This window comes from Gossypium arboreum, chromosome 7 (assembly GCF_025698485.1).
Source record: "Gossypium arboreum isolate Shixiya-1 chromosome 7, ASM2569848v2, whole genome shotgun sequence".
NCBI classification, from domain to species: Eukaryota; Viridiplantae; Streptophyta; class Magnoliopsida; order Malvales; family Malvaceae; genus Gossypium; species Gossypium arboreum.
In genome coordinates, this window is record NC_069076.1 from 100,764,737 (window position 1) to 100,790,058 (window position 25,322).

The 25,322-nt window shown below is 32.1% G+C and overlaps 2 protein-coding genes and 1 long non-coding RNA gene across 3 annotated transcripts; 1 reads left to right on the forward strand and 2 right to left on the reverse strand.

Annotated features, from left to right (window-relative positions):
* Window positions 1-388: 388 nt before the first annotated feature.
* Window positions 389-970, reverse strand: LOC128295567 (uncharacterized). Its single transcript, XR_008286089.1, has 2 exons — window positions 928-970; window positions 389-815 (listed from the first exon to the last, which is right to left on the reverse strand). It is a non-coding gene; the product is annotated as an uncharacterized LOC128295567 (long non-coding RNA).
* Window positions 971-1,477: 507 nt separating this feature from the next.
* On the forward strand, window positions 1,478-5,415 carry LOC108465030 (protein KINESIN LIGHT CHAIN-RELATED 3-like). Its single transcript, XM_053031245.1, is given in 4 exon segments — window positions 1,478-2,390; window positions 2,717-3,003; window positions 3,006-4,746; window positions 4,905-5,415. Coding segments are annotated over 3 exon segments (2,259 nt in total). The 5' UTR covers window positions 1,478-2,390; window positions 2,717-2,744; the 3' UTR covers window positions 5,164-5,415.
* An 8,500-nt stretch (window positions 5,416-13,915) lies between these two features.
* Window positions 13,916-16,979, reverse strand: LOC108458586 (uncharacterized). The gene is made up of 3 exons (XM_017758000.2): window positions 16,811-16,979; window positions 16,608-16,696; window positions 13,916-14,288 (listed from the first exon to the last, which is right to left on the reverse strand). The coding sequence occupies exons 1-3, from the start codon at window positions 16,835-16,837 to the stop codon at window positions 14,141-14,143; spliced, it is 264 nt and encodes an 87-aa protein (XP_017613489.1). The 5' UTR covers window positions 16,838-16,979; the 3' UTR covers window positions 13,916-14,140.
* Window positions 16,980-25,322: the final 8,343 nt, after the last annotated feature.

The window sequence follows — 25,322 nt, forward strand, 5'->3', positions numbered from 1 at the left end:
TATATCCAAGCACACAAGTATATTTAATAATTTTTATATGTTTTTTTATTTATTTTAAGTTACTTAGGAAATAAGAGTTGTAAATCGTTTTAAATTCTTGTTAGATAAGATTGGCCACATCCTTCTGGAGTTTGAATTCATCAAGGAGTTTTGTTCCATGACCATGAGTGCCTATAAATAAGGCTGGCCTCCTTCATTTTTAATCAGATTAAATTTTAATTACTCTTTTGAGTTTCCTCTCTTTTCAAGAATTCACTTTTTGTAATTTTCAAAAAAAGTTTCAACTTCAATTTCATTTGAATTGCTGGTGGAAATTCTTCAACTTTTATGTTGCCAAGTAATTTTCTTGGAGGTTCAGATGCCATCTCTTATTATTGGTTCTTCCTCATTCTTCAAGGGGAAAGTAAACTGTGGACAAGAGCCCCAGTTTTTCAAGTTTTAATGGCCAAATACAACTGGATGTTTTCCTTTATACATGAAGTTGAGAATAAAATTGCTTGTCAAAATCATATAGCTCATCTACACTTTGAGTTTGATCATGTCATGAGAAACATTACCTGTGCATTGCGTCAAAACTCATACCAAGTACATCCATCAGGAATTTTATTGAAGGAGACCGGGTAGTGGTGGGTGTTCTGCTTATCTATATCTGCTAGCTTTTGGTTTTCTTACTTCTCAACTAAAGAATTTGCTGCCAAAAGTTACCTTTATTGAAGGGTTACTCAGAAATCTCAACAGCAGCCTAAAACACAGCCATATCTACACGTCGAAAGCTCATGTGTAGCTTCAAGTTCTAAAATTCTTTAATCCACAACCTAATGAAGGAGCAAATTATGTTATCAGCTCTAAATTTTAAAACCAGTTCTTTAAGAATATTAGACTTAAAAGTAAATATAAAATAGATTTAAATGTGACTTAAGGATCTACCCCCAGATATAGGTACATTTAAATGTTAAAAACACTGCAAGTCCAGTCAAGTGGCCATTGAGTCGTGTAGGGATATGGTCATTTTAAAGAAACTTGCTGAACGGTGGTATAACTCCACCTTCCATACTGCTTCCATTGTTGAGGCATTGTGTGGATAGCAGTATGGAAGGTGGAGTTATACCACCATTCAGCAAGTGGTAACCACTTCACCCAATCTTGTGGCCGTTCCCCAGACATGCACTTTAAGTAACTCACAAGACATCTGTTCAACACCTCGGTTTGTCCATCAGTTTCAGGATGGTAAGCAGTTGTAAGATGAAGTCTCGCACCAGCCCTTTGGAAAAAAAGGTCCTGCCAGAAGTTGCTGATGAATACCTTGTCCCTGTCAGATACGACTGAGTCTGGCATCCATCATTCCATGTAACTTGTAGACATTATCCAAGAATACCTGAGCTACTGATACAGCAGTAAAAGGTGAGATAAGGCAATAAAATGACCATATTTAGTCAAACCATCTACCACCAACTGACAATTTTTTCCATTGAACTTGGAATGCCTTCTATAAAATCCATAGAGATTGATGACCAAGACCTCACTGGTATTGGACGAGGTTGCAGTAAGCCTGTAGGTGCAACATTTTCTGACTTGTATTTTTGACAGGTGGAACATTCTTTTGTCCAACGCTTAAGGTCATTTGACAGTCCCTTCCAATACAATAGACTGCCCATTCTCCTATTGGTAGCATGGATACCAGAGTGCCCTCCCAAAGCACTTGCATGGAATAGCTAGAATAGTTCTTGCCTGAGGTTATTTTCATCACCTACCACGATTTTGCCTTTCCTTCTAAGGAATCTACCATCCCAGCTGTACTTTGGGTGCTTAGCTCCCTGTTGTTGCACCTTGAGACATAACTTGTGTGTTTTTGAATCCTTTAGGTAAGAAGCTTGGACTCTTGCAAGTAGTTGAGAGCTAATGGCACTGCTAGTGATTTGAAAGAGCGTGGGTGTTTTACTTGAAGAGATTTGAGATTAATTTAAGACGAGACGTGGGGATTTTTTTTAATTTAAAGGTTTGGTTTTTTTTTTTTTTTTTTAATTTGAGATTTGGGAACGTGAGTCCCAAATTGATAAAGGGCATTATCGCCCAACTGAAAACTACGGGCCAGCGTAAACTTGCCTACTGTTCTTATACGGATACGGTTCCGACTTAGATTACCTTTCCCCCTTTTCTTTCTGACATTCAAACCCCTGCATATGCAAAACCTCCCTCAGTTTTATTTTTATATTAAATTTACAGCTTCATTTTCTCATTTTTGCCCTTTGATATTCCGCTTCTGCTTCTTTTTCCAGGTTCTGGCTTTATTTATACCAAGCCTAAAGTTAGACATGATAAAACCCAGTATATGTAAAACCCAGAGAAGATATCACCTTGTTTGTCGGTTTATACATGGCTGTAATGTGGAGGTATTATCATGTCTTCACTTTTTTTTTTCTTCCTTTTCATTCCCCCTTCTATTAAGTAGACTGTAGTTTATTTCTTGATATTTTGTGATATTAGTTGTGGGGTTTCTCTTTTTCTTTATTGATGTTTATTTGCATGATTGGTTTCTTTATTTGTTGATGAGTTTATGGATAATTGGGTGGATTTGATTCCTAAAGATCTGATTGAGGACCATTGACTTTTCTTAGTTCTTACTATATACGGTCCTTGGGGATTAAAGAAATTTTATTAAGAAATTGTTATGATAAGTTATAATAGTTCTCTGAAGGAATGAGACTTTTTGGTGCAGACAAGTTTAGGATTTTTCGTAGAAAACGATGCCCGGTCTTATTATGGATGATAATAAAGAAGAAGCAGATGTGAATGAAGTGAATGGGACTTCATCACATATTAAGGAAAATGTGGTTTTGAATAAGTCCCCTAAGAGCGCAAGACTGCAAAGCCTTCGTGGTGCAGAATCTGCTCTTCACCTCAATAATGGGATGAATCAGGCTGACACCTCCATTGAGCAGCTTTACGAGAATGTGTGTGATATGCAGAGTTCTGATCAGTCACCCTCAAGGCAGAGCTTTGGATCATAGGTGAAGAGTCTAGGATTGATTCGGAATTGTGCCATCTTGTTGGAGGAGAGATGAGAGAAGTTGAAATAATGCAAGTAGATATAGATAAACCAGAAGATGATAGTAATAGTAATTCCTCTTCTAAGAAGGGAGGCTCGTCTAGTGGTAAGAAGTCAGGGTTGTTGGACAAGAGCCAATCTGCAAGTGCAAAATCCATTTCTCCAGATCATGTCAGGAAATCGTCTCAATCACAAATGGTCTCTGAAGTATCAACAAAACTCAGTCTTAAGGGAAAAAGTCCACCTGAGAAACCTCCCATTAACAAGCGGAACAATAAGATTCTGAAGAAATCAAACACAGGAATTGTATCCATGAAGAAAGGGAAAGGGTCGAAGTTACAAAATGGAACTGAGGATGCTTCCGAGTCGTGGTTAGGTAGTCCTGATCTTGGACCATTTTTACTCAAGCAAGCTAGAGATTTGGTTTCTGCAGGAGACAATCCCCAGAAAGCTCTTGAATTGGCACTTCGAGCGGCAAAATCATATGAACTTTGCGCGAATGAGAAACCCAACTTAGAACTGGTCATGTGTTTGCATGTTACTGCAGCAATATTTTGCAGCTTAGGCCAGTACAATGAGGCAATTCCTCTTCTTGAACAATCAATTGAGATTCCACTGATTGAGGAAGGCCAGGAGCATGCCCTCGCTAAATTTGCTGGTTATATGCAGTTGGGTGACACTTATGCAATGCTAGGAGAGCTTGAGAACTCAATAACTTGTTACACCACTGGCCTTGAAGTCCAGAAACAAGTTCTTGGAGAAACAGATCCCAGAGTTGGTGAGATCTGCAGGTATTTGGCTGAAGCTCATGTGCAGGCATTGCAATTTGATGAAGCTCAGAGGCTATGTCAAATGGCTCTTGACATTCACAGAGAAAATGGTTCATCAGCTCTTCTTGAAGAGGCAGCAGATCGGAGGCTCATGGGTCTCATATGTGAAACAAGGGGAGACCATGAGGCAGCTTTGGAACATCTTGTTTTAGCCAGTATGTCCATGGTGGCAAATGGCCAGGAGGCAGAAGTGGCTTCTGTTGATTGCAGCATTGGAGATGCATACCTATCTTTGTCTAGGTATGATGAGGCTGTTTTTGCCTATCAGAAAGCACTCACAGCTTTTAAGACAACCAAAGGAGAGAATCATCCAGCAATTGGATCAGTTTTTGTCCGGTTGGCTGACTTGTATAACAGGACAGGGAAATTAAGGGAATCAAAATCATACTGTGAGAATGCTCTCCGAATCTACGAAAAACCCACGCTTGGGATTCCTCCAGAAGAAATTGCAAGTGGCCTCACAGATGTTTCTGCTATCTATGAATCAATGAATGACCTTGATCAGGCAATCAAGTTGCTACAGAAGGCCTTAAAAATATACAATGATTGCCCTGGTCAGCAAAGTACAATTGCTGGAATTGAAGCACAGATAGGAGTAATGTATTACATGCTGGGGAACTATTCAGAATCTTACAACTCCTTCAAAGGTGCCATTTCAAAGCTACGTGCATGTGGACAGAGGAAATCTGCCTTCTTTGGCGTTGCTCTCAATCAGATGGGGCTAGCTTGTGTCCAATGCTACGCTATACATGAGGCTGTCCAGTTGTTCGAAGAAGCCAAGAGCATATTGGAGCAAGAGCTCGGACCGTACCACCTTGATACACTTGTTGTTTATAGTAATCTTGCAGGCACTTATGATGCAAGTGGCAGGTATCAATATGCTTCTGTTCCTTTCTTCTCAATCTCATATCTACACCTGATTGTCAAAATTCACGACGCCACACTGACTTTCCTCGGGTTATGCTAGGTTTGATGGATCTATAAATATTTAACTAAACTGCTACCATTGTACTACTTTCTGGATGCAGATTTTTTAATCTTCTTACCGTGATTGCTGTGATATATGGTGTCAACAGGTTGGATGATGCCATTGAAATATTGGAGCATGTTGTTCAAATGAGAGAGGAAAAACTGGGGACTGCTACTCCTGAGGTTTATGATGAGAAGAAAAGGTTATCTGAATTATTAAAAGAAGCAGGAAGAGTTCGGAGCAGGAAAGCCAGATCATTAGAAACCCTTCTCGATGCCAACCCTCATAGTTTAAATGGTGAAGGAATTAAGGTGTGATAAGGATGAATTTATGTATTTATGATTGAAGATAGTGTATTATAGGACCCATTAAACTGAAAGAATGGAAGAAAAGAAAATAAAAAATAAAAATAGATTTTTTTATTGGCATGGGAAGAATATAAAGGGTGGTTGGGAGGGATGAAATAACTATCTGGAGATTTTGCTGTACTATTTGTTGTAATCCTATATTGATTGAAGGTTGCTTTTAATTATATTCTAATAATTTGTGATGTTATTTCTATAATAAAATCTCTTGAAGTATGGATATGCTTAGTGTTGCATAAGTAAAGGTTTGTTTGATCAGATGTAATTAGTGGTTGCAATGATGACCAACATCTTATTCAGTTGATCGATTGCTAACTCTTTTTCGGTTTGGTGCTACCATTCTTGAATCGCCTAGGGCTGAACTTATCAGTGCACTTAAGAGTGTTAGGAGGAAAGGCGTTATTAATGCTAAGCATAATTGTCTCTTGGAGTGTTTAGAAGGATGTACTTTAGGTGCCTCTATCAATGATAAATTGGAGTGTGTTCAGTGGGAAATAGAGGTGTGCATGGGTAGCCCGGCCTGAAGGCCCGTCCAAATAATGGGAGGGTTCGGGTAAAAATATAGGTTTGAAGTATGGGTTTGAGTAAAAAAACGAGGCCTGTTTAGGCCTTGGGAAAAACTATTTTGGCTCGGGCACAGCCCGGTCGAATTATATACTAAATATATATTTATTTTTATTTTAAATCATATTTATATTTTATTTTCAATTTTAATATAACCACTTTTTATTATATTTTCAATTTGTGTATTGTTTTAAGAATTGTTTTTCTCTTTTTTGTTTGTTTTTGTTTTAATATTTGTTTTATGTTTTTAAATGTATTTGATTTATTATATTTTAAAATTTTTATTTAATGAAATAATCTAAAAAATTTAATATGGGCCGGTCGCTCTCGAGCTTAACAATTTTTTTGGGCCGGGCTTAGACAAATTTTTAGGCCCATATTTTGGGCTGGGCTGGGCCCAGAAAACCGGCCTAAAATTTTATCTGGACTTGGCCAGAACCTAACTTGGCCCGGCCCATGTGTACCTCTAGTGGGAAAACATTCAACGATACAGTGATGTTATGTCATTTATATTCTTTTTAAATAATTTAATGTCATATTAGAATTTTCATTTTAAATTTTAAGATTTTCATCTTAAAAAAATCAAATCTAAATGAAAATCCTAAAATTTAAGATGAAATTACTGATGTGGCATTAAACTATTAGAAAGTGATAATATACATGTTTTATACAATCCGTTTGCATATGGATATATTTCGTATACTTATTTCAAGGTGAAATGAAATGCTAGAAAAATGAAAAAATCATGGTTGGGATGATTAGAGTAGCAAAAGTCATTGGAATTTTTATTTTATACATTGGAAGAATCCATTTTGTTATGAATAGACTAAAAGAAAACTGAAAGAAAGAATTAGTTATTCATAAAAATAATTATTTAATGGCCAAAATTAAATGGGGTTACATAGCTCGGAGACATCGAACAAAATAAATTTATTCTACTTATATTCCACTACTATTTACTAAGGACTGAAAATGAAATTGTAACAATAACCATTATCGAACTTGTGACATGGTTTAACTGTTGGCTTGGTAATATTGGTATATATGTTGAATGAACTAGTCAAATGAACTATAACACTCATCCATCTCAACGATTGGAACGAATATGAGTTGCAACAACGACAATTTCAAGCTTAAACCAATATATATATATCTATTTCGCATCATATTAATGTTTTATAAATCAAATTGGCAAGGTTAGAAAGTTTCAAACAAGATTAGAAATCATTTTGGGTCATTGAGTATATACGGGGACATGCCCAAATCATACAAGTGTTTGAAAATTCTTTGGCTTAATCGAGATCACTCAGGTTGAGAAAGATAAAAGTTTTACAATAACTTAAAACTTAAAATAATTTCAATAAAACTATAAAAACAAGGTAAAATCATTTTTGAAGGCTTTAAAATCATTTAGAAACTCTTATTGAGTGATTAAAGGTGGTCGAGGTCAAGTACGAGCTCCAAGGTGTAACGGCCTAATTTTCAGTGGTGTCGGAAATGGTGATTTGAGATCACTAAATTCGACAAATGAGATTGAACAAGATAGTAATTTAATATTTATGAGTCAAGTAAGAATTTAGAAGAATTTGTGAAATGGTGAAATTAGTGAATTAAAAGAATTTATTAGGTCAAACGGGTCAAAAATGAGGTATCGAGACCTCAAAGTTGAAAATCGAGCTATAAATATTTTTATAAATATTTATGGAGTGTCATTGAGTTAGTATTAAAGTTTAGTTAGAAAATTTTAACGTTTGGATGGCTAATTAATTGAAAAGGATTAAATTGAAAATAGCACAAAATTTGTTAAATTGTGAGTAAATAGCTTAAGTATTTAAAAGATGGATTTAAAGAGCAATTAGACCCAAAGGTTAATGGCTGGACGGTTTGGGTATGAAATAAGCAAGAAAACAATGTGAACAAGGGGCAAAATTGGAAATAGATAAAAGTTAATAGTTAAATAATGATGTAATTGAAAAATCTAGACATTTTCTTCATAATTTCTCAGCCAAAACGCCATAGAAGGTCTGGAGAAAGCTGGTTTTCATATTTTTACATCATGTGAGTCTAATTCTTGCTTTTCTTGATAATTTTTATGTTTTTATGACTTTTACAATTAGGTCCACTTGTAGAATTCATTAGTTTTTGATTTTATGGGTGAAATTGGAAGTTACCCTGGATGGATAAGGGAATTTTATGATGAATTATTATGAAATTTAAGTTCTAATTTCATATTAAGGTGGTTTTATTAAGTGATTTTGATAGGAAATGATATTTAGGACCTAATTGTGAAAAAGTTGTGAATTGAAGGTTGCTGTTGAAATTCAGAATATAAAAGGTTTTGAAATAGTTTATAATGATAAAATAAAGTGTTAATTGAGAAAAATTAGTTCAATTGATGGGTGAATTGAGTAGGGACTAAATTGTGAAAACTGTAAATTTTGGGGTAAAAGTGTAATTTCGAAATTTGAACAGCATAAATTGTGAAGTGAAATAGAAATCAAATAAATGCTAATGAGTAGAAATATTTTATATTATAGATCAAGAATCCAAAGAAGAACGAGGAAAATAAAAGTTGCGAATAGTCCCAAAATTTCAATATCTTCTACAAATTAGCCGGGTAAGTTCATATGGTTGAAATTAGATGTTTATTTGTGAATGATTGAAGTATATAATGTGTTATTATATACGAATTTTTGTGGGATTGTGTAGATTTTGTTAATGAAAGAATAAATGTGGAAATGCAAATTAGGAAAACGCAGGATTGAGTACGTTCAGTATCGTGACGTGTGATGAATTGACGGATAAGACCATGGTTGTTCCATGACAAAGTGTGAAATGTAGGTATGGTATCATCCATACTGAGTTGTGAAATGTAGGTATGGTATTATCCATACTTGAAATGTGAAATGTAGGGATGGTATTATCAAACCCATCTGAGTTAAGAAATGTAGGTATGGCATTTCCCATACCGAGTTGAAAAATGTAGGTATGGTATTTCAATGAGGAAAACCATACTGAGTTGTGAATCGTGGCATTGAGCAACGACGTACTCAATTTCGTAAGCCGTTTCCTAATTTGATTATAAGAAATAAAGAGAAGTGATCCAAATGAAAGAGATTGAGTAGTTATTCTTGTTGAGCTCAACTATGTGAATTATTATAACAATGGTTGTGAATCGCAGGAAACTTTAGTAAATGTTTTGGTATTGTTTGGAAATATTATGTTTGGTAAGCATTACTTTTAACCTATGAACTTACTAAGCTTCAATAAGCTTACTTGTGTGTGTTTAATATTTTATGTAGATTGACTTGAAGTGAAGTGGGTAGATCGGATCAACACAACAAAGCACACTATCCAGATCAATTCCGGTAGCTTTTGTTTTATGTTTGAAGATTTATATGGCATGTATAGAGTTTGAATGAATTGAAGTAAAGATGTTATAAACTAGTTAACAATATTTGTACTAAAATAGTTTTCGGTAAGTAGCAGTAGTTTGACTTTGAAAAATCACTAAAATAGTAGAAATGGAATTAAATAATGAATAAATTATGGAATCGAATCTCGATGAGTCTATTTTCATATGGAAGAAGCAAAACAGGTATATGAGCTATATTTTATGAGATGTTTAAATTTTTGTGAAACAGGGCCAGAGTAATTTCTGGATCCCCTGTTCTGACTTTGGAAATTCACCATAAATTTTACAAAGATAATTAGAAGTCATACTTTATATGTACAGATTCCTTATTGAGTCTAGTTTTATTAGAGACAAACGGCATAGTCATTGAAGCTCTGTACAGAGAGATATCTGATTCGTAATACACAAAGGTCAGAGTAGTCAAACCCTGAAACAGGGAGATTTTAAATAATAAACTGTACTAATTGGCTTGACCAAAATTCTAGAAAAAATTGGTAAGTAGATATATGAGTATAAATTCATAGAAAATTTACGGATTTGGATTTCGAGTTTTATAACTCGAGATATGAATTATTTAGCAACTATGATACAGTTGGACAGCTTGTCTGGAAAGTGTGATATAAATTGTTTGAATTTGTTTAAGTGCTCAAATAAGTTTAGTAATGCCTCGTGCTCGACTCCGGCGACGGTCTCGGGTAAAGGGGGCGTTACACAAGGAGACCAAAACGACCGAGACAATGCAAGGAACCCTACCCAGGATATCTAAGCCTGGTATTATAGCATTTTAACTATTGTAAAGTCCTATTCCGATACCTATAAGTTAGGACCGGAACTTGGTGTCCTTAAGCCAAAACTCGGTCTAAAAACATATAAAAACACCATTAAGTATCGGTAGGTTTCAAATCATTTAAAACACATTCAAATGACTCGTAGAACTCAGATACATTCATAAAGCATACTCAAGAATTTCAATGATCAAATAATAATTTATAAATCATCAAATTAAAGTACATTATCACTTATCAACATGAAACAAATAATTACAACTCTTTTCAAGGGACAAAGCCTTTATGTAAACGTCATTTTGATACAAATTCTAAGATATCATCCAATGTTCAACCTTCTTCTATCATCAAGTGGTGATGCAATGCATCTAAATCACTAATTCAATCCTCTCGGAAATGGTTTTACCTACGGGTTCTAAATCATTACCGTGTGAGCTTGATAAGCTTAGTAAGTATCTAAAGATTAACCTATTTATCCTATCCTTTTATAATGTTGATCCCCTCTTAAGCATGTCATACAAAGTTCACTCAACCCGCATTATAATGCTACAAACCGATTCATTTAAATTAATTAAATTACTGGCCTCAAATTACATTTTAATAGTTTATTTGTCAATCATTTATGGAATTCATGTTCCAAAATCTTATGGAAAGTTTGTATAGAGTTTAATCTCACACACAATCCTTTAAACCATAGTTTTTTAACATTTTCATATATGTATACAAACATTCTCTTTTATGTATCATACATTTTATTTTCGTAACTTCACTAAGGGCGTACATGATTATCAATTACCATAATATCACTAAAGACATGTTCACTTAGGCCACACAGATTTAGAATTTGTTACCATATCAATTTCTTATTAGCTTATTTAGATTATGCACCTTATAGCCACATTTTTCATTTCATTTTCAACTTTTATCGAAGTTTGAATTAACGCCTACTATAATCTTAGTAATATAGGATTTAGATAAATAGGAAATTTGCATACACTAATGAGCATCAAGGTGCTAAGCCCAAAGACAACAAAACTCCGAATGTATCATGAGGGCCTCTGAAGAGGTAATGTAAGCCTAATGATCTGCAAAACAAGCTTGACCAAGGGGTAACGTAACAAAATTCGAAGTCTAATCACATAACTCTAGAACTCCACATAACACCATTACAAAATTCCAGTAAAAATACACATGAGACCCTAATTGACATGCCAACAATATCCTAACATTGCTACCACATAATCAAGATCTTTATTCATGTAGTATTTATCGTCTTTCCATTTCTATGTTATAGCATATCAAATTTCATGATCTTAAATATACTTCATACACATTCATTTCCGTTTAATGGTCCCCAAATGGTAGAGAGTCATGATTCATTTATTCATCAACTTTCACATAGTCATTTTCATGTTTTTACTGACTCTATTGGCAACTTGCAAGAATTAACAATTCATCCCATACTAGGCTTAGAGGTGCTCATGGGTCGAGTTGGTTGGGCTCAACCAAAATTTTAGGCTCATTCGCTAGGCCCGGGCCAAATCCCACCTAAAAAATGAGCCTAAAATTTTGTCCAAACTTAGCCTGAATAAAAATGCTAAAATTGAACCCAAATTAACCCACACATTAATTTTTTATATTATTTTTATATAAATTTTAAATATATATAATACATTAAAAGACTAAAAACATTAAAATAAATGTTTCTAACAAATTAAAAATAAATTTAAAAATATGTAATTTAAATAACACTAAGATATGTGCAACTTAACAAGCAAATGCACTTAAAATAGTAACAAAATTAACAATAAAACAAGAGATATACAATATCCAAATAATAACAGCAAAATAGTAACAACATAATAGTAAAATGATAGCAAAATAGTGAAAAAAACAAGAAAATAACAAAAAAAAGTAAAAACAAATAATAAAAAAACAACAGTTTTTTTTTGGCATATTCGGGCTGGGTCGGGCTCGGGAGAAAAGTCTTACCTGAGGCCCAACCCGTTTTCTAAACGGGCCTTATTTTTTTGCCCAAACCCATTTTTCGGGGCCATATTTTTACCTAAACCCTCTTACTTTTCAAGCGGGCCTTCAAGCTGGGCCACCCAGCTCGGCCCATGAACAAGTCTAACTTGGCCATAGGGACATTATTAACATTTTCATACAATAAAGTATTTCATACATATTCATACACATCCTAACATACTTTTTAACACTTCCATGGCAACCAAGATTTCACATCCCACAATTAATTAATATCATTTGACCAATTCAACCTTTTTTGACAAGCAACGTGTCATTTGAAGCAATTAAATTCCCATGCATTCTCATATCCTACATATTGATACATTTAAAGAATGCAATGTATAATAATGCAATGATTATATAGGGTTAAATTGTATTTAGGATTTAAATTCAAACTCATGTGACTAATTTCTATTGGAGGTCTTGAGACATATCTTCCATGTCTCAAGACAAGATGGGCTTTACTATAATTTGATATGAAGATGTCTTGAGATATTGGGGTTTATGTCTCAAGACTATGCGCCTTATGTCTTGAGACGAATTTCTCATATTTTCTTAATTTAGTTTAATGTTTGGGTGTTTAGTTTATGTCTCGATACTTGGAATCTATTTTAGCTTTGAAGTGACATTGTCTCGAAACAAAAGTTACATTGTCTTGAGACTTAAGTTAGATTGTCTCAAGACTTCCTTGATCAATCTTGAGACTTAAAGCAAGCAAATGCATGAAATGGTTAATTTTATTCTTATGGTCTCAAGGTATGTTCTTATTGTATCGAGACTCTATGATAAAATGACCTAAAAATAAGCATTTAACGCATGCGACAACAATCAAATTCATTCGAAAGCCAACTTATAAACAAATGCATAAACATCAATTTGGCATATACAGTAACATGTTTAAACTTGCATATTCATCATCTAAGACCTTGTAAGTCCTTACCACCAAAACATACAAAAAAGGATCAAAATAAACATTAGACTTCAAAACTCAACTTAGGTACATGCCATAAACTATAAAAATATAAAATGAATAAAATTTTGATCGGAGTTGAGTTGCTGAATCTTGGATGCTTCGAACTTGATCTACTAAATCCTTACGAAACCAGTGCACGAAAATAAACAGCTGATGAACTATGATGATGGTGGCCAATGGGTGTTGGTGGAGTGGAGAACAACAAAGGTTTTTGTTAGGGATTTAGGACTTCAAACTTCAAAGAGGGCTATTGATTGCTAAATAAGGGAAAAAAAGAAGAATTGTTTTTATTATTTTATAATATAATTTGTTCGGGTCAAACTCAACTTAAAAAATTTTTACTCGAGGCTTGAGCCTTAATTATTGTCTAAACTCATTTTTTGAACATCTATTTTTATCAAAATTCTCTTACTTTTTAAGCAGATCTTCGAACTTAGATATATGTCTAATCCATGCTTTGCTGAAATTCGAGAAGCACTAACATTTTTATGGGATAATAATTCGAATCAGATTGCCTTAAGGTTGTTAATGTGTTACCTCTTCTTGTTTAGTATTATAATTAGTGATTGTTTAATGCTGAAAGACTCGCATATGTCTTCCCTTCGAACACGCGACAGGATGCTAGCTGCTCTAAGGTAGCTCTGTTCTATGTAAGCCGATTCTCTTGGGATTTTCCCTCCACTATTTCTTCCATTTCGATGAGTCTTGAAGATTATAAAAAACAGATTATTGTATTTAGACTGTATTTCTATTTGCAGAATCGACGAAAATACGAGTCTAATACAACCCACATTACCTTGGAGCCCAAGAACAGTAATATCTTAGCTAAATCATAAAATTCCCAGAAAATGTCAATAAATCGTTAAAAATTACCACATCCATACTCTACCTAATGAGGCAGATCCGGAAACCCATAATTGCCCACTTACCAAAATCATGTTATTGCAAATAAAAGTCATTCATTTAAGCTAAAACAACACAACTTCGAAAAATCCACACCACCTTTTATTCTCTTAAAGAACACACCTCATCCAAGTGCAAAACCAACACAAATTTGCATCAGAGTCAGCAGAAAGAAAGGGCATAACTTGGTATTGATTGAATAAGACTTAGTTCTTCTATTTTTTTTATTTTTTAGTTTCAGCATAAAGCAAGAGTGAAGCCTCACTTTGGGTCAGTGAAGAAGCTGTTGATACTGGGCATGATTTCTGGCGTCTTGTTGCGGACATATTTTCTCAAGAAATGTTCAGAATATTTTTCTCCCTCAGCAAAGTTGTCCAAAACCCCAGCAGCCCTGTTCTCCTTGGTTACCCTGTGAAAATCAATATATTCAACAGTTTAATTGATTCTCTCTCACAATCTTTCACTAATACCCAATATGACAAAATTTGGCTTGATAATTTGCCTATTTGCTTATTTATTTATTTATTCACTTTTTAAAAGCAAAATAAGTTTTAATTTTCCACTCATTCGTATCGACATAGTCATGGAACTGTAGAAAGGGCGAGCAGGAAGTGCACTGTAATAGTGTATACCCGGGTTTGATTCCTCTCTAGAAAATCCCTGATCAGTAATAAAAAACAAATTGGATGGACCGATTGACTTGAAAAATCAATGTTGCAATTATGCAAACATCTCCAGGTGGCATTCAGTAATCTCGACAAGTAGCATTCCTCATTACGTGTAAAAAAAGAGATGAATTTTGACAAAGATGATTCAATTATAAAAGGAAAAATCCCTTTGTAAACCTACCCCATGATTTTCGTTAAATAAAAGTAGACTTATATTTGATTTAAACGTGCTATCAACTTTCACTTGAAACCACATGTATATGGCCAGTACCACCAACAATAGATACAAACCCATTATAGTAGTAAGAACAGCGGCTTTCACATGTACAACAATAACAGTACCTTCCATACTTTCACAACAATAATAGTATTCACAACTCCCTCAAATAGACAACTGTAGCAGCAGCTTTCCCAGTTACTTTCACTAGTACAACAAAAGTCGTAGCTTTGCTGAATAAAAGCAAAGATAACTTCCTTAGCTACAACAAATGTTTGGGACATGATTGGTGGTCCTGCTTATGTTCAAGGTCCAGTCCAGGGCCATCGGGCAAAGGTGAGGATTTCTTTGCTCTTTTAATTATTTTTTACATTAAAATAAAGTACTATGATATTTTTTTAATTTCTTTTTGAGGTAATAGGTTCTTTATCTTGCTGATATGTTTTATGATTTAGCTAATTTGTTCACATTTGATTCTTGAATCTAAACTTTATGATTGAGGACATTATAGGAAGTGACTATCGTAGGTTATTCTATTTTAAGTACATCGCATTGTTCAATGTTTTGCTTTTGCAATTGGTTAGATTTAGCTTTCATACATAGTCGCCACTGATTAATGCATGTCATATAAATGTACACACATATAAAGAACTCGAAATCGAAATGATATTGAATCATATCCTAGGAGAAATTTAGATTATATAGCTCTCTTATGAATCAGTATAATTTCATTAGTCATCCGAGGTTCGTCAAATAATGTAATTCTTACCATGCTATCCTATCCCTTGATCTTTCCTATCTCTTTGTAATACTTTGCTATGAGCTCTTTAGAGAAAGATATGTGATCTTATCTAATGATCAAACCCAAGATATTACTGATTTAGATTTCAAGAGAGGCAACTAAAATCTTTGTCCCATGTTGATTTAGGTTCTTTAAAAAGATGATAATACTAGCTTTCTTCTTGATTTCTGTCGCCTTTACTCCTGATCTTCTTGATCATGCAATGGCAAGTATAGCAACTTCTTACAATGCATGATAAGATGAACGTTTCAAGTAAGCTATTTTAATCATTCCATCCGATTTGGGTTTTGTCTTCCAATTCTATCAAAATCCCTAATGGATTCTTAAAGCGGAAACTGTTCAAAGTGCCTAAACTGCATACGGTTTAAGTCGAATTTTTTATAGGCCATTTATAGAGAAGATGCCACAGCTTGAGCTACCAATGGCATATAAGTCATGACAGAACGGGAAAATTGAAGAGTTTGCATATGGTTTAACTCGATTTATTATAGGTCATTTATAGAAAGAGCTACCTATGGCATATACCTCATTTATGAGGAAATATGCAAGTTACACTCAAAGTGGTAGCATCCTCCCTGTGATTGACCAATATGCCATAGCTCATTGCTCGTAGACAAAGACCACCATGCACAAACTCTTCATTTTTGACACTTTATCTATTTCGGCACTCCTTCCTTATGAATCTACCACCAAGAGTATCAGTAAATTTGAAGCAACCCCCCCCCCCCCAAAAGAAAAGAACAATATGTTGAATTTGCTGAATGCTAGCAACTCTCAACAATGATTTGTATGAAAAGTATAAAACATTAATCTCAAATGTGCTATTAATAAATCTCCAACAAATATCCATATATTTAAGAAATAATCATAAGCGTTTTATATATGTTTTATATATTAGAAATTTTGTATTCTATATTCGTATTAAATATAAATCAAACATAAAACACAACGAATATTTTAAAAAATCCTATAAATAGGCAAAACTAGCTTATATATAACAAAAATCATAAATATATTAAAATATGAAAAGGAGAGAGAGACCTGACTTCAGGGTTGATGCAGATATTGCGCACCAACTGAAACCCGCAGATTCCGACAGCAACACCTACGGCCGCAAACAGCGGATACACCTGCAAAGTGCCCCCCAAATCCCCGTTTTTTTCTTATTAATTCATCAGATCTGACAATATACCATAACCTATAGAAAAAAATGAAATGAACCAACGACATGAATCTGAGCTTACCTCAGGCCTCAACCATCGATTTGCCATCGAGTGCACAGCAAGGATGCGAAATCAAAGCGATAGATAAGCCAAAGAGAATAGAGAGAGAGAGCTTTGAAATAAGGGAAAAAGGGAAGAAAACAGGAAGAATAGACCACCTTTTATCTGGATGACTTGTTAGGGCATATTCTATTTTTATTTATTTTTGCTTTAAAATAATTATACGCGGTTGAACCTAATTGGTTAGGGAAGAGCGCTAACGTATGGGATTTATCCAATCTGTTGATGCCGCGTGGACTACAGTGCTCTTTTCGAGGCTCTTGCAAAAAGAAAGTAAATTGTATCTGATTCGACACAAGTATTGTAGACATTTCCCATTTTCATCCCCGAGCATTTTATTGGTATATAATAGGAGGAAAATGTTTATTAAAAGTGTGTTTATTTACATGTAAAATATTTTACAAAAATATTTTTATATTTTTTGTGTTAATTTTATAAAAATAATTTAGTCAACGGAAAATAATTTATAGGTCAAGGTAAAATAATTTTTTGGTGTAAAATGACTTACTCTTTTGAAAAGCATAAATCATTTTTGGAGTTCTATAATTAATTTTATTTTATATAAAAATTAATTCAAATTAAGTTTAATATTATTATATTGATAATAAATTTTATTTTTAAAAAATATTTAAAATATTATATTTTTCAATATTATTAAATATATATATTTAATTTTTATATTTAGTCATATAATAAATTATTAATATAATAAATATAATTTATTATTCTAAAAATTTTAAAAATAATAATTTTAAATAATATTATTCACATAATATTGAAAATATTCAATATTAATATTTTAATAATAAATATTTATTACAATTACAAATATATTAATAATAAATGTTTTGTATTATAAAGGTTAAAATATATCATAAATCTACATACATTTCACGTATTTGTAATTTAGTCTTTGTACTTTTATTTTTAAAAATTTAATTCTTTTACTTTTCAAATTGGAAAATCAAGTCTAATTGTTGACATTATTAAATTTTTTGTCAACTATGTTGATGTCACATTTTAAATAAAAATACTCACTTAGTAGTCATGTAATTAAAAATAACGTTGTAATGAATTTGAATTTAACATAATATTTTTAAAATATGCAAAAACAATGTAAAATATAAAATTATAGATAAAAATAAATTCAATTAAACAGTGAAAAATAAGAAAATCTCAAATGTATGTTTGTTTAATTGAACACAACTTTTATGAAATATTTTTAAGAAATCTACTAAACAACGAAAATATTTTACAGATTCATCCAAATATCGAAAATATTAGCTTTTTCGAAATCATTTTCCAAAAGTTATTTTCAAATGAAACAAACGAGCCTTATTATATATCTATTATAATAGTTAGATTTAAAATAAATATAGTTTACAATTTAAATTTAAAATAAAAAGACGATTAAAAATAAGAATTGATCATGGGTTGGGATTGGGATTGAATTAATTTGGATTGAATTAATGTAAAACTTTAGGTTTATTTTGAACTAACTATTTTTATTATAATATTGTATATATTTTATTAATATTATTGATTAGTTTCAAATAATTTGTTTTATGCTTTAATATATGTTATTTTTAAAGCTAATCAGTATGTTATAAATACATAGTTTTCAAATAGATATATGTGGCGAATTCTAGTATTTATAATATATGTTATTTAATTTAATTATAAATAAAAATTATTAAATTTTGATACAACATTTTATACCTAACTTGGAAGATGATTAGATGCAAAGTGTCACATTTGTTGTCGAAGCAATAAAAAATAAACATTAAACTAACCATCAAAGCTAAAAGTTTGAACAAAAATAACTGAAGTGTGACATATACAATTAAAAAATATAACAAGTGATAAACAAACTCAAACGAGTTTATACGCAACATATTGGAGTCAGAGACAATCAAACACAGAGGCAGGTTACGTATACTAGGTTAAATTAGAAAAATACATAGCTATTTCAAACTCAAACGGGTTTATACGCAACATATTGGAGTCAGAGACAATCAAACACAGAGGCAGGTTACGTATACTAGGTTAAATTAGAAAAATACATAGCTATTTCAAACTCAAACGGGTTTATACGCAACATATTGGAGTCAGAGACAATCAAACACAGAGGCAGGTTACGTATACTAGGTTAACTTAGAAAAATACATAGCTATGTCAAAGATATGCCTCTTTTATATTTAAGTTCAGCTTTGAAGTTTCGTGTCTTAAGACAATATAGCTATATCTTAAGACTTGACCTATATATCTCGAGATACTAGCACCATGTCTCGAGACTTTGGCCTCTAAATAATGTTTTTAGTTTTTTTGTTTTATGGCATGAGATTTTAGTGTTCATGTATCAAGACAATTATGATATGTTTCAATATATGTACCTAGAGAAGCATAGATCTCATAAATTGTTATTGAGTCTTTGAATACATTCTTAATGTCTTGAGATACGGACTTAAAAATGCAAAAAGCAAGTATCACAAGTTGAGTCTATAAATGTCTCTATACATATACGAAATGACACTAAATCATTGTAAGCATATTGAAAATACAAAAACGAGTTTAAAATTTGCAAAAATATGATCATTATCATAATAGATAAAAAAAATTCACTAGGTAAAATAAATTTTAACACTTAAATGTATGCATAAGCATATAATTTGCATCACAACTCAAACCAAAAGTAATTAATATTCTCAAAATAAATCAAGACATAACAAATATATCAAATATTCTAAAATCACATAGAAATATACTTAAAGACATGAAAATCCCCGTAGTGGCTCAAGTACATGTTCAAACTAATAAAGTCCAAAGTAGGAGTAACGAAGTTGTAGATGAGACTTAGGCCTTGGATGTTGGAATAATCAAATCAAGTCTCGTATGCACCCCTACTACTTTCATACAAAACAAACATACTATGCCTTGAGCTTTCCAAAGTTTAATGGTGTTAGCAAATCCAATTTCATAATATATGACCATTGTGCAATTAAGCATGCTATAATGTTAGCATCAAGTCAATATAACTCATATAATCGAAACATTATCTTAAAGTATCAATTAACATATCATCACTAGCACAAACCCATAGATCAACATATCTCAAAGTTTAGTTAGGCAATGCCTCAATTCATGGTATAACATATTTTCAAATGCCAAATCTTCATATTTTTCAAGTTGATATCATTATAGCAAACATTAGTTTACATCAAGAAATTTGCCCTTATTGACCAATTATAAAACAAAGAATAAATACATAGATCAATCCTCTAACTTTCCAAATAATCATGCACAAGTGCCAAATGGGTAAATGTACTCTAGTGCATGTAAAACATGATTTTCTCTTAAGTGTAATACCTCTAAAATCACCATGCTATATTTGTAAAGTGTCATACTAGAAATATACAGAGCGATTTTCTGAGTAAATGAAATGTGATAACTATGCACTAGTGACCCAAGTTACTAGTTAAGTGATTACCAACCTAGTCGATTTAGGAATTATTAATGCAATTAAAATCAAAACATAGAAAGCTAAGCTAGATTATCTACCAAGTAAGCTAACCTAAACTTCCGCCTTCTTATTTTAGACTAATGCAATTAGTGGGGCAATGATCGATTAGTCAACTAGTTACTAACCAAGCTAACACGTCTTGATCGTATCAATTGTCATCCCTAATCAATCTCCTCTTGACCTCATTCAAACCTAGGAACTACAATTCAGGATCTCTTCTCAGTCTTAGCTAGTTTATAGCTCTCTTCTAGGTTTTATTGTTCAACACAATCATATTAACATTCTACTTAATAAACTCTTATCTCAGCCTCATCTATCTACATATCTAACTACAATAATCATTTGTAGTTTATTAAGCGTTTTAACCGAATCAAACAATCAACCAATCAATCTTTAACATTCACATTAACTATACTTAACAACCAACATTCTAATTAACCATTAGAGAAATTTAGCACATGGTAATCAAAACACAAACAACCATTCTAAATATTCAATTGGTAGAAATGAATTAAAGCAAGAGTAGTTGTAAGATTGTTTTACTTTAGAAACATAAAGTTTGTTTATGCCTTAAAAGGTTTAATTATGAGATTAATCACCTTTAAAGATTAGAAAGCTAGTTTAAGGTTTCATTTGTTAATTCTCTATTTCATTTTATTTTTCAAAAAAAAAAAAAAGAAGGGCCAAAACAAAATAGGTGTCTATGCCTTTGCACCTTCCTTATTACACAAGCAACACACTAAAAGGGGCAGTTATAGACACCTAATTTTGTCCAGAGTATGTGATTTCGAATTTATTGGGATTTGAATCCATTAAAATAGAGGTTATATGATACTTTTGAGTAAAATCAATTTTGATTTTGATTTTGATTTTAAATTTGATTTAGTATTAATCTAGTTTGCTACTTAAATTAAAATATGATTTTTTAAATTGGGACTAAATTGAACTTCTTTCATAAAATTTAAGGACTCGAATTAGATTTCGATTAAAATTTTGGTTGAAATAACGACAAGCTGAATTGAAATTTATTTGTTTTTGGTTTTTCATGGTGGATTATTTTGAAAATAATAAAAACATTTTTATAAATAAATTTGATTTTGTATTTAAATAATTTTAATTATTAATAACGAGGTTCGATGGAAGAGCTCGTTTTAAGTCCAATTAAATTCCAACCCAAGTCCATATTTGAACCTAGTTTTAAGCCCCATTCCAAGAAACGGTTCATTTTAAAGTCCATTTTACTTTTGGGCCTAAAGGCCCATATTATTATGATATTTCAGTTTATGGTTTTGAACCATAAAGTGGTTGTCGTGAATCAAAGTGGTAGTAAATACCACTTATTATTGTATTTTTTTATTTTTACTTTTGAAAATATCAAAACTGCTAAAAATGAATCTCGGAAATCAAAAGAAGGAAAATGAAAAAAAAGTTTCTTCCTGATCAAGAACACAAGCATGCAAATCTAACATTTTTGAGGCACAAATAAATAAATTTTAAAAACCTTAATTGCCTAATTAAATAAGGGTGCTTTTTTTTTTTCTTTTTGTCTTTTTTTTTTATCTCATCATTATAGAAATCCCGTATAGTGAACCCAAGAAAACATCAACCACTATCAACATCACAACAAAAAAATTAAAAAATATAAATTAGAAAAGAATACCAATAGGCACACACAAACACAGAGAGCACAAGCAGTAGCAGTTTCAGAATACCAAATGTATAATTTTTTAATTCGTTTTTTTCTTTTCCCCCCTTTTTTTTTTGTGTGGATGCATTGTTGATAATTGAGGTTTGGTTTCGAGAAGTTTTTGGGGCTTTGAGATGAGAAAGAGAGAAGGCTCTAATGAACATGACCTCACCAGGGTTTAAACCTAAAGTCATGAGAGACCCATCAATTTCCTTAAGCCCAGAAGATAAAATAAAATTTCTTTTATCCTTTTTTAAGGTTTTAAACATAGATTTGAGAAAAGGAAAGGGAAAAGTAACGACTTTTTTTTTTTTTGAAAAGAAGAAAAAGAAAGAAGAGTTTTTTTTTTTTTTTTGAAAAAGAGAAAATTTTGAAATTTTCAACCATTGTGTGCAGTGCGCCGCTGAAGAATTTTGAGTTGAAATATTTAATTGTTCTACGGTGTGTTAGAACAAGTAGTGGAATACAACTATATCTACTATTTACACTTATGCTAGAATAAGTGTATGTTCCAATCAAAATCTTTTAAGGTTGACATTATTAACATTAAAGGAACATGTTTTAAAGACCAAACTAGTTGAGACATGAATCTTGCTTGAAGCCCATGTTTGATTAGTTTGAGGTTTCTTGTGCTAAAACTCTACCTATACTGCTTGTCTCTTTTCATGTTCAAACTACAGTTAGAAGTATCTATTTTGGAACAGTTGAAGTCTTTTATGTTATCATGTTTGACTTTTAATTAAATATCATTAAGGCCGCAACTGTGGAAATATTTTGTGGTTAACATTTTAGGATAATCATCATCATTTGCTTGTATGACTTGGAGAAGAGGTAGAGCAGTTTTATGTGCTTGGAAAAGCTATACTTAATTCTTATCTCTTGAGAGCTTTGAAGCTGATGGAAATTGTTCTATAAATAGCTTTATTTGAATATCTTTTTAAGATAATTATCAGTGTTTAAAGTTATATTAAACTCTTATCTCTTGGTTGCTAATCAACTTTAGAGAAGAGCTATAAATAGTTAGCTAGTCAACTTTTTCATTAACCGTTTTGGGGTGTGTATAGACACTCATTGTTTAAGAATTTTTGTGAATGTGAGGTATTTGAAGAAACTTATTTGTAATAATTTGGTTTTGACTTTGAGACTTCTCAACTTCCATTTCAACATAAGATAGAGAGAAACTATTTTTAAACATTAAGTCGGAATGAAGTGCAAACTAAATGCTTTTTCACATCCAATGACGAGCCAGATAAATGAGAAAAAGAGAAGATAGAGGAAAATAAAGGGAAAAGAGAAAGGGAGGGTGTTTTTCAAAAAAAAAAAAGAAAAAGTTTTAGGGGGTTAAATAGTGAGGGAAATGGGAAAATTTCTATCTAGTCCCTCCAGTTTTTTTTTTATTCAAATTTTCTAATGTTTCTGCTTTTTGAGATAACATGATTGGTTCCTTTAAGTTTTAATTTCATTTGAATTTTGAAAACTTTTCAATCAAGTCCCTTTTCTTTCACGTTGTTTTTAAAATTTGAAATTAAAATATCTTCTTAATTTAAGTTAATTTATTTCAAATTAAAATTTTCTAAAGTGTTCATTTAGATTGATATATTTTGTAACTTAATTAATTTTGATTATAATTTTCGTGTTTTTATAACTTTCTTATTACTATTAGTGTTTGATTTTGCTTGTGAAAAGTTTTGATGTATTTATCGAGTTATCTTTATTGTAAAGTTAAACTTGATTCAAACTCGAAAATTAAATTATTTATTTGAGGTAACACAAAATTTAAAAAAAATTTCAAGTCGAATTGAGTTTTGCTCAACCTTAATATAAATACAAGGTATTAATAACATTTTATACATGACAGTTACTACCAAAACGGTAATTAAAACCATAATTTACAAAATAGGACCTACTAGTAAAATAAATATTGTGAAAATGCTGATGCGTGGATTAAAGAACTAGGACACTCACTCTACCAAAATGGCTCATGTACCATGCTTTATTTTATATGTCTACATAAAAGATATCACAACTCCTAACCTTTATAGAACTTAGACTACCCCATTAATTAGATATTAGCAATTATAATAAGGATCAATCAGTGGCAAGCATTCCAATGGGTTCATGGCCTATAAATTTGTTGTTCGTCTTTAGCTACTCATTCAAAAATATTTTTGAGACAATGGAAACAGTTTCCATGAAGAAGAGATTTGTGATAACCAATGTAGTCTCCATTTTATATATGCTTATTGCAGTTCACGCTCAAGGAGACTTCCCTCCTGATTATTCTTCTTCGCAATCTGAATTTCCTCAGAATTCTCAGGACATGAAATACCCCAGGGAGACCCAAAAGTCATCTCTTGAAGAACAATCACATTCTCCCAATACCTCTCTCTCTTCAGAATCTATATTTCCTCAAGACCCCAATGAGCCTTTTGAAGACCCTTTTGAATCGGAATTTCCTAATGAAACAGATTCAAATGTCAAAATCCAGTCACCTCCTCCATCTCCCGCACCTTTGTCCTCAGCTACACCACCCTCACCTACAAAACCTCCATATCCTCCTAAACATCCATGGATTTTAGATAACACTTGTAAAACAAGGTGTTCTACGCTTTGCATAAGACACAAAGTTCCTCTTCTTAATAACCTATGCAAGGAAATCTGTGGGAAAAGATGCATACTCTATTACTGGCAGCTTGTCTACAACTGTACCATTCATTGTGCATATTCCATGCCCAAAATTTGCAAATCCGGTAAAAAGACTCTTTTAAGTTAACTTGTCTTTTAAATCTTTCATGGTATCAATATCGATTTCTGATAAAAACATTTCTTGGTATCCTTGTTCTTTCAGATAAAAAGAAAGAAGCAGGATATGTGAGTTACTGCTATCACAAATGCATCAAGAAATTCTAGGCTATGAATATCATTTCATATTGCAGGGAGGGATTTGAGATCCATGGAACTGAAGCTATATTTGGTTTATCTCAAATGAAAGTACAATAGAACTGTCATTAGGAAGTTGATACTTTTTGATTGACGAAATAAAACTGGAGAGGAATTGTAATTTCAATATTCCACCTACTCCTTGCAATGCAAAGAACGAGCTATAATTGTCATTTCAGTATTTCACCTACTCGCTGCAATATTAACATCTTTTGATGCTCTAATATCATGCAAAGAATTAGTTCCATTTGTCATTTCAGTACTTCACATAACATCTTTCCATGATAGAATCATGCCAAGTATGAGTTAGATTTGTCATTTCAGTA

Bases quoted from the DNA above. Each gene is read 5' to 3' on its own strand.
- LOC108458586 (XM_017758000.2), bottom strand. From the start codon at position 16,837: ATGGCAAATCGATGGTTGAGGCCTGAG. The intron at 16,697-16,810 runs GTAAGCTCAGAT...GGCACTTTGCAG, and splicing joins ATCGATGGTTGAGGCCTGAG to GTGTATCCGCTGTTTGCGGC. The intron at 14,289-16,607 runs GTCTCTCTCTCC...TGATTTTCACAG, and splicing joins TGCATCAACCCTGAAGTCAG to GGTAACCAAGGAGAACAGGG.